The sequence below is a fragment of the Hylobates moloch genome, unplaced genomic scaffold, assembly GCF_009828535.3.
Source record: "Hylobates moloch isolate HMO894 unplaced genomic scaffold, HMol_V3 SCAFFOLD_4, whole genome shotgun sequence".
Lineage (NCBI taxonomy): Eukaryota > Metazoa > Chordata > Mammalia > Primates > Hylobatidae > Hylobates > Hylobates moloch.
Window position 1 is genome coordinate 33,032,678 of NW_026652279.1, and position 15,591 is coordinate 33,048,268.

Here is a 15,591-nt window from a genome sequence, read left to right on the forward strand (position 1 = left end):
GAACCATCTGAAAGTTGCTGGGCCTGTGTTTCCCTGCTTAGGCGTTTGCAGTGGTTCCCTGAAACCCATCATCTTTGCGGCCCTCCCTCCACCTCCTCCTCTGCCCCTGCCCCTCCCCACCAAGGTTCAGAGCAGACTGGATTCCCCTGACTCCTGCAGTTTTCCCAGGCATCCCGAGGCTCAGACAGACCCCTGCTGGTTGGGCTTTTACATTTTATTTTACCTCCATTTAGCACTGGTTTCACCCCCATGGCACTGTTTGGCAATGAATCTTTCTCTCTAATGACAGTTTAAGTTAGTTGAGACCAGGTGTCTTGGCCTACTCCTTCCTGCAACCCAATGACGCAGTTCAGGAGGAGGGGCTCGCAGTTCAGGAGGAGGGGCTCGCAGTTCAGGAGGAGGGGCTCGCAGTTCAGGAGGAGGGGCTCGCAGTTCAGGAGGAGGGGCTCGCAGTTCAGGAGTTAGTGCGTGTTCAGGAGCAGGGGCTCCAAGCACTGCATTCCTGGGGCCCCCCTCTGGTTCCACACCTTTGCTCTTGCCGTTACCTTAGATTCTATGCCCTTCCCTCCTCTCTTTGCCTGTCTAAATCCTACCTGTCTTCTAGAGCTGGTTCAAGGCCAGCTTCCACCAGGGAGCCTACAGTGATTATTCCTTCCTTGGAATTCCCTCAGCCTTTCCTAGTCATCAACATTTCCTGGGGTGTGGAGTGCTTTCCTACAGACCAGGTATCCCAAAGGTTGGGCCCAGTCTCCCTTGCAGCAGGCATGCTGGTGGGAGGAAGGAGACAGCACTGGGAGGGGAGGAGATCCTGAAACTCTGGGGAAAGAGATTCGGGGTCAGACTCAGTCAGAAAGTGGGCACCTCTGCCCTGAGGGCAGGGGAAAGTTACAGCATCAGGTGCAGGCTGATCCAGCAACTGCAGGGCTTTAATGTGGACTCTGGTGGCAGGAATGCAGGGGCCGCGAGGGAATGTGGAGGAGCCCAAGGAAGGGGTGGCTGTCAGGTGCTGCAGTGGGAGGCTCTGGGCTCAGGCTCAACCTTGGAAGGAGCCAGCAGAGACTCAAGTTCTGATGATGTGACGGTGGTCAGACCAGCTGTCAGTGGTTGGGCTGATCACGGAGGCTGGTCCAAAGGCAGTCAGGCTGAGCAGGGTGCCCACAGGGTGGGCCAGTAACCTCAGCAGGAGATGAGGAGGGGGTTGGTGAGCGCAGCTGCTGCAGAGGCTGGTGCCAAGGGCTGTCTCCGCAACAGCTGGCAGGCAGCCAAGCCTTGGTGCAGGGCATCCAGGATGGCTGCAGGGCTGGGCCTCCCCTCTGGAGGGAAACAGCAGGCAGAGAGGGCAGGATCAGTCTGCTCACCTTCACCCACAGAGCCACTGTTCTTCCTTCCTGAGACCCAGCCACCCTTACCCGCTGTGTCCCTCCCCAGCCCTGCCCAGCTTCCTCGCTCTGTGGACCACCTCCCCCTGAGGACCCTGGAGAGGGCGCTTGGAGCACACAATTTCTGATCTCCTCCACGAGGGCGGGGACTGCTCAGGGCAGTGGGTGCACTTGAGCTCTACCCAGTGGTGCCTGGGAAGGACAGAGAGCAAAGGGCTCTTGGTTGCCCTGTCAGCCTGTGAAGCCCCGTGAGGCAGGAGCTCGGCCTGGCTGCACCAGGCATAAGCTGGCACTCCTGCCGTTCTGCTCCCTGAGCTTCGTCTAAACACCGGGTCCATGTTACTGAGTGCTTAAGGGAGATGCCCCAGCCTCGGGCGTGGCCAGCACTTGAACCCTGTGCCTCAGTCTTTTCCTCTGTGGAAAGGAGATAACAACTCATTCCTTCTAGGGCCATTGTAAGCATTCAGGGGTTTAAAAACCCTTGGGGCACCTCCCTCGCATGTGGCTGCAGTGCTGCCAGTGGCACCCACCCGTCCCCTCACTGGGCTTCTGTCTGGCACTTCTGCCTGGGGCTTCTGTGCCTCTGCTCTTGCTAAAAGCCCCTTCAACTTTCTAAAGCATGCAGGGCAGGAATAACATGATTGTTTTGAAGACAAGATGCTAAGGATGAAGCACACTGGAGTCTCCTCCTTGGGACACCCTCCAGCCACTGCCTGGGCTCTGAGAGACTGGGGTGCTCTCCTACCGTGGGTGGGGTCCCTGAAAGTGTCCAGCGTGCTCAGCAAAATCTTCCCCAGGGCTCTTTTCGATATGTTCTTAAAAAGAAATGGAAACAAGGCTGGATTAGACTGGTTGCTGTGTCCCTGTTCAGCCGATGGGAACTGGTGGCCCCTAGGGGCTTCTAGGCAGCTCCCTGGGGACAGATAAAGCTCCTCCCCCACCCTCATCCCTTCTTGGCCCCCTACCTCTGGGCTGGCCACACTGCACTTCCCAGAGACTCTTGGAGCACGAGTGGGGCAGTGGGCAGGATCCATGCCATCAAAGATCATGTACCTAAGGATTACCATCTGTGCCCAGGTAGACACTGGGAAATAACCCTAAGAGCATTTTTATGCATTTGCTCATTTGATCTTTGCAACAACTTATTTTATTATGCCCATTTTAACCAGCAGAAAAAAGCAATGCTGGGAAAGAATGTGAAATTTGCCAAAGCCACCCAGCTGGGAGGTGGAGAGGCTGCATCATCTACCATGAGGCTGCATGGCCTATGGCCTCTGCTGGGAACCACTGTCCTTGCCTGCCTGGGCTAGGATTGGCCTCTTGGGGCCCATCCCCGGGTCTCTGCTTGCCCAGGACGTGGACATTGGGCTGGACCTTGGCAGCCTTGGGTCCCAGGCAGCCCGATGCACAGGGCACAGCCCACTTCAGAGCCCCACAGACCTGGGTCTTCCTTTCTTTCTAGTCCTTATAGCCTTTCTCTTTCCTTTTGCTGCACTGGATGGAACCTCTGCTTCACATGAAAATAGTGATGACAGGCATTCTTGTCTTTAGTCTGATTTTAATTTTAATTTTTTTTTTTTTGAGATAAGGTCTTACTCTGTCACCTAGGCTGGAGTGCAGTGGCACAATCTCAGCTCACTGCAACTTTTGCCTCCTGGACTTCGGGTATCCTCCCACCTCAGCCTCCTGAGTAGCTGGGACCACAGGCATACACCACCATGCCCAGCTAATTTTTTTTTGTAGAGGTGGGGGTTTCACCATATTGGCCAGGCTGGTCTCGAACTCCTGAGCTCAAGTGATCCACCCACCTAGGCCTCCCAAAGTGCTGTGATTACAGGCATACACCACCAGGCCCAGCCTATCTGATTTTAGGGGGATTCCTCTGACATGTCACCAGTCAGTGTGAGATCTGCATGAAGTATTTGGTTGAGAGCCCTTATCTGGTGAAGGAAGATCCCTACTATTCTTAATTTGCTGAGGGGTTTTAAAATCAAAGGAAATTGAATTTTATTGACTTCCTTTTCTGCATCAATTGAGATGATCATCTGGTCTTTCTCCTTTAATCTGCAATGTGGTGTATTTTGGTAATAGATTTTTTGATGTGGAATCATCCTTGAATTTGTAGGATAAGTCCAACTTGGTCATGTTGCATTTCTTTGAACACTGCCAGATTTGGTTTGCTAGTATTGTATTTAATAGTTTTGCATCCATGTTTAAATGTCACATTAGTTTATAATTTTCCTTTCCTGTCTTTCTTCCATTTATCCTCTTCTGGTTTTGAGAACAGAACCAGAAAAGGATACATACAAGAGTTTTATTAGCTTCTTAAAATGACCTGGGGAGCCCCCCAACCCTATTTTTGGTTGGTTCCTCTGAGCCTCCATTTCTTCATCTGTAAAATGGGATAACAGCTGCCTACTGTGAGGAGAGCCTAGAGCCTGATGCCTGACACAGGTGGGGCTCCCTCCTAAGAGCTCCTTTCCCTTCCCTGAGTGTGGCAGCTCTCCCATGAGCCTACCAGGTCCCGGAGCCTCTGTAGGAGCTGCAGCACGTCCACCAGCTTCTCCTCCAGCAGGGACAGCCGCACCCTCTCGGTCTCTACCATCTGCAGCTCCAGCCTCAGGTGCTCATTCTCTTCCACCTTCTGCTGCAAATCTGCCTGGGGAGAGAAAGGGCTCAGTGCTCACCTTGCTGGCCTCCCCCAGCCTTCCAGGTGGTGGGATCAACTACTCCATCTCCCTGAGGCTGGTGCTGAGGCCCAGAGAAGCTGAGTGTGTGACCTAAAGCCACACAGCGGGTTGGACTGATGTAAGACTTGTGTATTTTGTTTCCTACTCTAAGGACTCCATTCTCCCTTCTTTTCTCTGGTTTTGTTTCTTTTTAACAAATTAAGTTTAGCGGGAAGCAGCAGAAACCAATCTGGCTAGCTTACACAGAGAGGAAATTTACGGCAGGCTAGCGGGCAGATCCCAGAATGGACTGGCAGCTGGAGAACCTCAGGAATGGGACAGGGTTGAGACAGTGGGAGTGTCCCAAGCCTCTTGTCCAAGAGCCACAGCTGAGAAAGACCCTCTCCAGCCATCCCTACCCCCAGCATGGAGAGCACCAGGAGAGGGGCCTGGTTGGCCCAGTCCGAGTCATGGGCCCACTCTTGGCCAGGGGGCCACCTAAACCATCAGTCGTACCCAGTAACATTAGGATGCCAGGCAGTCACAAAGTGTTTTGTGGCCCCTGCCTTCTAAAGCAGGCATGCCAGGCACGAGACAGTCCCTTCCCCTGGCACCAATGGGGGGAAAGAGAAGCAGTGGAAAGTGTGGTGCCCGAGGGCGCTCAGGTTTCACCCTGGGCTTGGGCAGGAGGAGGGAAGGCCCAGTGCCTCTGCTCTCTAGGGATGTGACTGGAAGGCCGGCTAATTTTAGGATCCTCCAAGCCCTGTTTCCTTGAAATGTTCTTAGAAAAGGGGTGGCTATGTCCTTCAGAACTTTGTGACTGCCAGTTTATTTCCTGATGGCCCACAGCACTGCACCCTCCCCAGCCACAGGGCTATGACTTTCCTGAGGGGTGCCTGGGCAGGCAAGATCAAGGCCTCCAGGAAACCAGAGCGGTGGTGAAAATGTAGAAGCAACTTTTAACTCAGGAGACCTGCACAACACAGAAGAGTGCTAGAAACAGGGACAGCCGTGGCGCATGTTTGCTGAGCACTCACCACAAGTGTTCACCTGTTTGATACATGTGTATAGTACCATTATTATGCCCATGTCACAGGTGAGGAAACCGAGGCACAGAAAAGTTGAGTAACTTTTCCAAGGTCACATAGGAAATGGAGTCAGGATTTGAATCCCAGCAGTCTGGCTCCAGCACATAACTGCCATGCTGTGCTACTTGGTGTTGGCAGCCTTCTCTGGGGAGTAAGTGAGGGGTGCCCCTATCCCGGTGCAAGAGTTCCAGAAGCTGGAGGTGGTGCAGACCCGATCTCACTGGAAGGTTTAGCTGCAGCCACACTGGCTTGCCCTGTAATGACATTCAACTTTGTTTCCTTTTGCACATTTCAGCAGAATGTTTGCGTAGTCCTGGTCTTTTGTCCGATCTACTGCAGCGCTCCCGGGCCTGCTACCTTTTGTCTTGGTCTCTGATTTCACGCACTAAGAGGCTGGATCCCAAACAGACCCCTCTGCTCCCTCCTGCCCCCAGTGACTCAACCCCTGGCCTCAAGGTGGAGTGGTGTGGCTGCCTTGGTTCAAGGGGGGCACACTGGCGTCGATGTGGCATGGGCTCCCAGCCCAGCCCATTTGACCTCTCTCAAACCGTTTCCTACCTCATTGGGCCCTTTGAACATAAAATAAGACAAAGCACATCAGCACCGAGCCTGTGGTTCATGGGTTGTACAAGTCAGCTAGTATCATTTTTAAAAAGTTATTTAAGGAACTAGGACTTCATCAGGCCATACGTAAGTAAAAAGCAGTACAGACTTAGAATTTCAGATGTATAAATATAAAACTATGTCAAAACCAGTTTGTAAAAGCACAGTGGGCTAGGGCTTAGTGAAATGACAACTTCCAACAGCATTGCACACTTGGCTACTGTGGAATAGAGAAGTTCCTACAGAGTAGAGAGAATGAGAAATGCGAAGTGGTCTTATTCAAATGGAGACAGCTGGATGCTCGGCCTCCCTTTCCCTCTTCTTGCTACCACATTCCCTTTCTTTTGGGAAACTGTCCCTCCTCCACTTCATCTGACTTTGGTGGCAGCGCCAATCACTGAACCAGCCCCACCACCACAGGGATTGGCCCAGGGACAGGCACATGACTGAGGTGGCCAATCGGGGTTCCTCTCTGAGATTTCATGTACTAGGAGTGAGACTCATTTTCCTGTGAGGGCTTCCCAGGTGGGCTGATGGAAGTCCAGGGCTGTTAATGGTCCTGCCTTCCCTTCCCCCATCATATGGAGTAAGCCCTTTTGAAGTAGGGGAAAGTGAGGCCACCTCCTACAGAAAAACACAGCAGACAGATGGAGACAATCTGGTCTGAGTCCCTGGACCCAGCTGTGCCTGAGGCCCAGACCATCTTCTTCTCAGCTCCATGTTCCAATACCTGTTTTGCAATCAAGCTAATTTGAGGTGGGATCCTTTAATTTGCAACCAAAATGTTTCTTATTAAATTTAAATCAGAGGAAATCACCTCCCTCTGGGCCTTGGTTTACTCATCTGGGAATGAGGCACAAGACTTGGCTGCAATCCCTCAGACCCTTCCAGCTGTGAGATCCTCTAGAATTGCTCCAGCCTGTGATCTCTAGGCTCTGCTGACCTCCTCCCCAGAGGTCCCCAGGGTCCTCCCACCGCAGCCCTGAGTCCTCAGCTGCTCCACCAGCATGGCAACGCAGGCCTCCAGTTCCCCCAGGGTGCGGGCATGGTCGGCACCGCCGAAGTGACCAAAGTAAGTCATGAGCTTCTCCGCCGTCTGGTCATCACACCTGCAGCAAAGGAGAGGGCCCGCATTGCAGGGGGCTGCTTCCCAGAGCCCGCTGTGTCCAGCCTCGGAGAGGTGGTGGTGGTGTGGAGTCGGCCTCCTAAAGCAAAGCCAGGCCACGGCACCTGCCTGCCCAGCACCCTCCCATGGCCCCCATCTCACTCTGAGGAAAAGGCAAAGGCTTCACCTGATCTGCCCCATGAGCTCTCTGACCTTCCCTCCCACCCACCTGCACTCACGCTGCTCCAGCCACAGTGGCCTCCTGGCAGTCCCGCCAACATGCCTCAGGGCCTCTGCACTTGCTCTTCCCTCTTCCTGGAATGCTCTTCCCCCAGCGTCTGCATTGCTTATTCCCTCATTTCCTTCCCTGCATCTCCCTGCCCCGCCTCTGTCCCTGCCCCTGTGTGACCCCTCTTCCTCACACCTGTCACACTCGCTAGAGGATCCAGAAGAAGAGGCCACTGTCTGGTTTACTACGATTTTCCCTGTGCCTCAGATTTTGCTTGGCATGTAGTAGGTGCTTCATAAGTGCTTGTTGTTAACATGAAGAATTGGTGGTAACAACAACCCCAGAAAATTAACAGCATTTTACCATACAATAATAACTGTTGCCCCCACTGGCATTCCCACCTACTGTGCGCCAGGCACCTGTTAGGCATTGTATATCTTTGACCTCAAATCCTCACACAGCCTCTGCCACACAAGTGTCACCATCCTGTCTTAGAGATGAGAAGACTGAGGTTCGGAGAAGCCAGGCGACTTGTCTGAGGTGTCCCAGGTGTCCTGGGCCTGTCCTTGGTCCCCGTGAGGGTGGAGGTGAGGATGAAACAGGGAGCCAGCACCTGCCCGGGGGCCAGGCTGGAGAGCTGTGAAAATGGTGTGTGGCGAGGGGTGATGGGTTGGGAAAGGGTCTGAGAGGAACACTGGTGTCTGGGAGTGCCCCAAGAGCTCCGGTGCAGGTGCTGGTGAGAAAGCACGAATGGGAATTCAAGCCAGCCACAAGCTGTGCCGTGGAAGGTCATCCCACTTCATCCTCTACATGCTGGCGGGCCTTCCCACCTCCCCCGAGGGACAAGGGGACAGAGTCGCAGAGGGGCTGGGAGGTGGCTGAGCCAGGCTAACCAGCCTCCCAGGTGCTCCCGGCTTCCCTGGACACCTCTAGAGCCTGAGGCCCACATTGGCTGACCCTGGACGGGCCACACACCTGCCTCTGCAGCTGGAGAGCCGGGCCAGCAGTGTCTTGGCCTCAGCTGCTGGCGTCTTCTGCTCCTCCCGCCACTTCTCCTCCTCCTCCGCCTCCTCGTCAGAGGCGGCCTGGCCCTCCACGGAGCGGAACAGCTGCTCGTCCACTGCTGGGGAAGCACAGGATGTGGGGATGCAGGACAAAGTATGGGGAACCAGGCATCCCTCCCCAGGGGGACATGTGCAGCACAGCCCGAGGGGAGGGCTCTTGTGCCATGTCCCCTCTTGAGACAGCCACCCCCCACATTCCAGGCTCCTGTGCAGTGAGGCCACCAAGGCTGGTTCTGTCTCCTGGTAATGTGACCAGCCCAGGAGTGAAGCTGGCCAGTCAGAACCCCTTCCTGGGACTTTACACAGGGACATGGGGAGAAATGCTCTCTTTTTCTTCTCTTTCTTATCTTTCTTTTCTTTTCTTTTTTTTTTTTTAGAGACAGGGTCTCGCTCTGTCACCCAGGCTGGAGTGCAGTGGTGTCATGATAGCTCACTGCAGCCTCAAACTCCTGGGCTCAAGTGATCCTCCTGCCTCAGCCTCCCAAAGTGTTGGGATTACCGGCATGAACCACCGTGCCTGGCTTCTTCCCTGTTTTCTAAGATGACACAAGCCAGGCCCTGTCTGTGATCTCAGAGGTAAGCGTTATTTCCATTTTAAGCTGTGCCAACCCCAGTCAGGAAAGGCCAAGCCAGTCTCTTAGGAGCTGGGGTGGGTTCCTCACGGTATGGGCACCAGGATGGACAGATTTTCAATGCTCAGGGAACTACAGGCGTCTAATGTTTGGAGTAATGTGGAGGAAGGGGGTGTGATGCATGTGACTGTCTGTGGTCCCCAGTGTTGCTTGGCCTTGACAGTGGGCTCCTGCCTGCGTCAACATCAGGAAGCCTGGGGGTCTCTGTGGCCCCCTGGTGTTCAGCTGCCCAACCTCGGTCCCCATCCCCGTCCCCAGGGGAGTCCTACTCCCTCCTCTTCCTCTCCACCCAGCTCCAGGGCACTTGAGTCAGGCCTGGCCAGGCTGAGTGCAGCCTCCTCTGCAACTAGTTCAGGAAGGGCAAGGGACCCAGTGGGAGCCACTGGAGTTAGCCCAAGACTTGGACTCAAAACTTGCAGGGAAAGAGAAATGCCCTCCATGCTTCTGGCCTGGGAGCTGAGAGGACCGGGCCTGGAGTCGCTGGTGACCATCTTGCCACTGTGAGGGGAGTGCCTGCTGTGAAATGAATCACTGTAGAGCAACGCAGGGCCAGGCGTCCAGACAGCTGCGCTGCTGACACTTCAGCTGTGCCTGAAGCTTGCGTGGACTTTTAAGTTATGTGAACCATTACATTCTCTTTTAACTTCAGTCGGTTTGGGCTGAATGATCTGACACTGGGAGACAAACGATGTCCTAACTGATACAGCTGTTTAAAAACAAAACCAGGCTTATGACCCCACCCCCACCACCCCAGAGAATCACATGCAGAGATCCAGGGTGGGCCTGGGCATCCATGTTTTTCTTTTTTCTTTAGGGGGGCAGGGCCCCACTCTGTCACCTAGGCTGGAGTGCAGTAGCACGATCTCGGCTCACTGAAGCCTCGACCTCCCAGGCTCAAGTGATCCTCCTGCCTCAGCGCTCCCCGAGTAGCTGGGACTATAGGCACGTGCCACCACACTGGGCTAATTTGTTTGTATTTTTGGTAGAGACCAGCTTTTGCCACGTTGCCAGGCTAGTCTCAAACCCCTGAGCTCAAGCAATCTACCCGCCTCAGCCTCCCAAAGTGCTGGGATCACAGGCGTGAGCTACCACATCCAGCCTGCATCCATGCTTTTAAAGGTGACCCTGGCCACCTGGCAAGTTTGGGAACGTCTCAGGGTATCCTGACCTCTTGATGGCTCTACACCCCCCAGATTCTCCAGGCCCAAGTTCTTAGGATGATGGGGCTGGGGAAAAGGGCCCCAGCCCAGCCCGAGCAGCTGGTGGGAGTGGGCTCTGTTTGGAGGCTGGTGGTAGCATGGATGCAGACAGGCCCCTGAGAGCAGGGCTGAGCACAGCCGGGGAGGGACTGTGAGCCTGGCAGGAAGACCAGACGCACAGGGACAAACCTTCATCCAGGGCTCTGCTTCCAGAGCTGCTGTCTGACTGCCAGGCTACCTCTGGAGTAGGGTCTGGGTCTCTGGTCCCAGCATCTTCAGGTTCATTACTCTTGTCTCCTGGCTGTGGGCTGGCTAGCTGCGGGGTTGGGAGCTGGGAATCCTCTGACCTGCAGCAGTGGGAGAGACACAGGCATTGAGGAAGAGAGTACGGGACTCTTCCATTCCCCACTGTACATGGGCAAGCTGTCTACGAACACCCATTGTCACCCTGGCAGAGTCAGCTTCCCACAGTCCAGGAGGAAGTGCTAGATACTCAGATTCCCAGCATCCCTTGCAGCTAGGGCACAGGCATGGAACCCAGTTTTAGCCAATGGGACTCAAGGCAAAATCTTCTGGAACAGATTTTCATCCTTATAAAAAAAACCTCTAGGAAAAGAAATGCCCCTTCCTTCCTGCCTTTAGACATTGTCGTGTGAGAATGTGATGTTTGGAGCTGCAGCAGCCGTCTTGTGACATGAAAAAATATGTGAGAGAATTACTGAGTAGCTGAACAAAAGCCTTAACGTCTTTTAGCTGTTGAGTTCACTAGCCCTAGGGCCACCCATCTCTGGACTTCTTATTATAGGGGAATTAGAAAAAAAGTTAACATTGTTTCAGCTACTTTTTTTGTTTGTTGGTTGGTTTTTTTTAAAAGATAGGGTCTCTGTGTCACCCAGGCTGGAGTGCTGTGGCTCACTGCAGCCTAGACCTCCCGGGCTCAAGCGATCCTCCCACTTCAGCCCCACAATTAGCCGGGACTACAGGTATGCGCCACCACACCCAGCCAAATTTTGTATTTTTTTTGTGGAGACAGGGTTTCACCATGTTGCTTACGCTGGTCTCGAACTCCTGAGCTCAGGCAATCTGCCTGCCTTGGCCTCCCAAAGTGTTGGGATTACAGCCATGAGCCACTGCAACTAGCCTACTTTTTTAAAAAAAATTTTTAAATAGAAACAGAATCCTGTAATCCTAGCACTTTGGGAGGCCGAGGCAGATGGATGACCTGAGGTCAGGAGTTCAAGACCAGCCTGGCCAATACTGTGAAACCCTGTCTCCACTAAAAATATAAAAATTAGCTGGGTGTAGTGGCACATGCCTATTATCCCAGCTACTTGGGAGGCTGAGGCAGGAGAATCGCTTGAACCTGGGAGCCCGGGAGGCAGAGGTTGCAGTGAGCCGAGATCCACCACTGCAGTCCAGCCTGGGCAACAGAGCCAGACTCCATCTCAAAAAAAAAAAAAAAAAGAGAGACAGAATCTCACTGTGTTGCCCAGGCTGTTTTCAAACTCGTGGTCTTAAGAGATCCTCCAGTGCCTTGGCCTCCAAAAGCACTGGGATTTCAGACGTGAGTCACCACACCCAACTAATTTAAATTGCATTTCTATTCCTTGCCCGTGAAAGCCTTTAATTGAAACATCTCCCTTCTCTGGGCTTTGGGGAACCTACATTACACCCCACCAATCACTTTTCTTGATATTTTAAGGGCCTGACCTTTGAATATTCATTTTCCATGTCCCTACAGTTACAAGATAGAGGAAGAAAGAAAAATCTGTCATAACATGAAAATATTCACTAATAAATGGGCCATTTATTAAACTGGCCACTTTATACTAGCATCTATCCCTCACCCATCTCATCATAACAACCAAATGGAACCCAATATGAAGCAAAACCACATCTTGGAAAAGGGGAGGCCAAGTGGTGTTGGTCAGGGGGACACGGGAGAACTCGAATCGCAGGCAGAGCCACTGATGCGGGGCTGTGGCAGGGCTGGACTGGATTACAACCGAGGAAGAGAAAACCAGCAGGATAAGCACCAGCCAGGAGCATCAGGAGAGTGCTTTGCTGCACGAAGAAAACCTTTAGGAAAGCCAACGAGGCTGGGCACAGTGGCTCATGCCTGTAATCCTAGCACTTTGGGGGGCCAAGGTGGCTGGATCACGAGGTCAAGAGATTGAGACCAGGCTGGGTGCGGTGGCTCACGCCTGTAATCCCAGGACTTTGGGAGGCCGAGGCGGGTGGATCACGAGGTCGGGAGATCGAGACCATCCTGGCTAACACAGTGAAACCCCGTCTCTACTAAAAATACAAAAAATTAGCTAGACGTGGAGCCTGGCCAACATGGTGAAACCCCGTCTCTACTAAAAATACAAAAATTAGCTGGGTGTGGTGGCACGTGCCTGTAATCCCAGCTACTCGGGTGGCCGAGGCAGGAGAATCGCTTGAACCTGGGAGGCGGAGGTTGCAGTGAGCTGAGATCATGCCATTGCACTCCAGCCTTGCAACAGAGCAAGACTCTGTCTCAAAAGAAAAGAAAAAAAAAAAAAAGAAAAGCTAACAAAGGCCTGAGATATTTTTGCAAAAGGGACCCTCCTCATGATAAAGCTGCAAAAAGAAAACCTCCGAAAATAAAAAAACAAAAACCATAAAGGCAAGGGTGCACCATTGTGTTCTCACAGTTTTGTTGGAAAAATTACTCCAAAAGGAATAAAAGTCCTAAGTCATTCTATGTTTGGTCTAAGAATGAGAGCACTGTACTCCAGTCATGGAGATTATTTTTTTTAAGAATGAAATGGCTGGACTGGGCACGGTGGCTCACACCTGTAATCTCAGCACTTTGGGAGGCCGAGGCAGGTGGATCCACTTGAGGTCAGGAGTCCGAGACCAGCCTGGCCAACATGGTGAAACCACATCCCTACTAAAAATACAAAAATTAGCTGGGTGTGGTGGCAGGCGCCTGTAATCCCAGCTACTCAGGAGGCTGTGGCGGGAGAATAGCTTGAACCCAGGAGGTGGCGGTTGCCGTAAGCTAGATCGCACCACTGCACTGCAGCCTGGGTGACAGGGTGAGCCTCCATCTCAAAAAAAAAAAAAAAAAGAAAAAAAAAAGAATGAAATGTCTGAAAATATTACCTGGTCTTATTAAATAGTATGACAACTCATTTTCCTTTCTTTCTTTTTTTTTTTTTTTGAGACGGAGTCTCGCTCTGTCGCCCAGGCTGGAGTGTAGTGGCGCGATCTCGGCTCACTGCAAGCTCCGCTTCCCGGGTTCACACCATTCTCCTGCCTCAGCCTCTCCGAGTAGCTGGGACTACAGGCGCCCGCCACCACGCCTAGCTAATTTTTTGTATTTTTAGTAGAGACGGGGTTTCACCGTGGTCTCGATCTCCTGACCTCGTGATCCGCCCGCCTCGGCCTCCCAAAGTGCTGGGATTACAAGCGTGAGCCACAGCGCCCGACCGACAACTCATTTTCATACATTGTAGCTTTATTTTTCAATCTCCAAAGAGTCCCCATTTTATTTTTATTTTTATTATTTATTTATTGAGACTGAGTCTTGCTCTGTCACTCAGGCTGGAGTGCAGTGGTGCGATTTCGGCTCACTGCAACTTCTACCTCCTGGGTTCAAGCGATTGTCATGTCTCAGCCTCCCAAGTAGCTGGGACTACAGGCGCCCGCCACCATGCCCGTCTAACTTTTGTATTTTTAGTAGAGTCGAGGTTTCCATGTTGGCCAGGCTGGTCTCGAACTCCTGACCTCAGGTGATCCGCCCGCCTCTGCCCCAGAAAGTGCTGGGATTACAGGCGTAGACCCCCTTGCCTGGCCTAAGGGTCCCCATTTTATATGGACTCGCTGAGTGGACTTCCCACAACCAAATATTATTGGAACACAAAGACCCCTGCTCGGGAGGTGCCGTTCGGAGCCATGGCCCCTTGCTGAGCCTCTCACTGCGCAGGTGGAAGCCCTGCAGCACCCAGGAGGGGCAGGCAGGGAGCCTCCCGCGGCTGATCCGCGTTGACTGGGGTGACGCTCCGCGGAGAGTCCGGGCAGGTGAGGGGCTTGGGCTCCCGGCCGGGGCTCTGTCAGGTGGACCTGGCACTTGGAGGGCCCGCGAGCCCAAGAGGGGAGCCAGCTGGCAGCGCGCAGAGCCCCAACGGGACACGGGCCCCGGGGCCCCCTGCAGCGCTTCCCGGTGGCCAGCTCCCCTCCGGCACCTCGGCGGCGAGCACCGCCCCCGCCCGCGGGGCCTCCCCGTGCTCATCAGCATAACCCCACCCTGGCCACCGTGAGTGGCCCAGGGCTGCACGGGTAGCCAATGAAACACAAGGAGCGCCTGCAGGCGTTTCCGGGCCTCAGCGGCGTCCTCTCCCGCAGATCCCCTTCTCTGACTGCCTGAGGGCGCGGAGTTTGATGACCGACGAGGCGGGAAGTTGTGACTCTGAGGGGACCGTCCGGAGATGCTTGGGGGCTGCAGATAGAGCCCAAAGATGACGGCAAAAGAAACAGGCCCCTTAGTAACATCAGTTGAGCTGCTGGGTCAGGCTTTGCCTAAAGCTAGGGTTAACCCTGAAATTTCGTATTTTTTGAGCCCATGACTCTGATTCATAAAATCCTGCATTCAGGGTCCCCCAGTGCAAGCCGAGAATGGGCATGTTGCTTAGCAGCAACTAATGTGAAAACCCCCAGGTGGGGATTCTTGCTTCAATGTGAGATCGCGTGACTAGAGCTTAGGTCATAATAGTTGAGATCTCACTGGGGAGGTGCCAGTATTTCCCTACTCCACAGGCTCCAGGCTACACCCTGGAGAAGAAAAGACACAAAGTAATAAGGTCACTGTCTCCAAGACTCAAGGGTAGAGGCAAGTACCTGGTTATATGGCCCCATAGGGAGGTGTTTAACTGGGGTGAGACAGCAAAGATGGGAAATGGGTAATCAAAGGGAGGCAATTTTAGCTAACTGGGAGGAACAACTTTCTCGCAGGAACTGCTGATGAAGAATGATGGATGTGCTGTGGAAGGCAGTGAGCTTCGTGGCAGAGGAGGTATGTCAGCAGGTAAGGGACTTCAGCAGCTGGAATTGTGAATAGAGTTGGAGGTTGAATTAGCCATTAATATTGAAATCTTCCCACTATGAGATGCTACTGCTTCTTCTATTTCCTAAATCATTTAAGGGTTTCAACAAGCAAAATGAGATGGAGGGACACCTCTTACCAAGGGGCCTGTTTAAATGTTTCCTGGCACAGGCTGCCTGGGGTGGACTGGATCCCCACACTTCCACCTCCTAGCACTTGCATGTGTCTTAGAAAGCCTGCTCCAGGCACAGCTTCCTGCACGGACAGCAACAATACCAACTAAACCCTTCAGAGTGTTCTGAAAGCTGTTCTCAATACTTCAAACATCTTCCTCATGAAAACCCTGTAACAGGCGAGGTCATTATCTGCATTTACAGCGGAGGAAACCAAAGCACCAAGAGCTGGAGGAAGCTGCTGGAGCCGCACTGCGGGAGAGGGGGGGTCTGCACTCAGGCTCCAGGCCTGCATGCCAGGCACAAGGGAAGTTTGGAAGGCAGGCTCTGGAATGACCCGGCCCAGCTGCCGTCGTCAGTGGGTGACTCCAGGTCACAG

The 15,591-nt window shown here is 53.3% G+C and overlaps 2 protein-coding genes across 11 annotated transcripts in view; one reads left to right on the forward strand and one right to left on the reverse strand.

The window, feature by feature from the left end:
• Positions 1-205: 205 nt before the first annotated feature.
• The window catches only part of EFCC1 (EF-hand and coiled-coil domain containing 1), a 43,779-nt gene continuing 28,393 nt past the window's right edge, over positions 206-15,591 (reverse strand). The window contains exons 3-8 of one of the 3 annotated variants that reach the window (XM_032149852.2): positions 10,158-10,315; positions 8,049-8,193; positions 6,683-6,848; positions 3,898-4,038; positions 2,125-2,194; positions 206-1,313 (exon numbers count right to left, since the gene is read on the reverse strand). In XM_032149852.2, the coding sequence (XP_032005743.1) occupies positions 1,177-1,313; positions 2,125-2,194; positions 3,898-4,038; positions 6,683-6,848; positions 8,049-8,193; positions 10,158-10,315 (817 nt within the window). In that variant the 3' untranslated portion in view covers positions 206-1,176. Of the gene's footprint in view, positions 1,314-2,124; positions 2,195-3,897; positions 4,039-5,085; positions 6,849-8,048; positions 8,197-10,157; positions 10,316-15,591 lie in introns of those variants that run through there. The other 2 variants (XM_032149851.2, XR_009213078.1) reach the window with 2 other exon arrangements.
• The window catches only part of CFAP92 (cilia and flagella associated protein 92 (putative)), a 108,169-nt gene continuing 107,301 nt past the window's right edge, over positions 14,724-15,591 (forward strand). For 7 of the 8 annotated variants that reach the window (XR_009213077.1, XM_058437352.1, XM_058437356.1 and 4 more), the window contains exons 1-2: positions 14,724-14,826; positions 14,949-15,021. Coding sequence is in view for 7 of the 8 variants with exons in the window: in XM_058437352.1 (XP_058293335.1) it covers positions 14,958-15,021 (64 nt within the window). In the remaining variant the exon portion in view is untranslated. The remainder of the gene's footprint in view (positions 14,827-14,948; positions 15,022-15,591) is intronic. The other variant, XM_058437353.1, reaches the window with a different exon arrangement.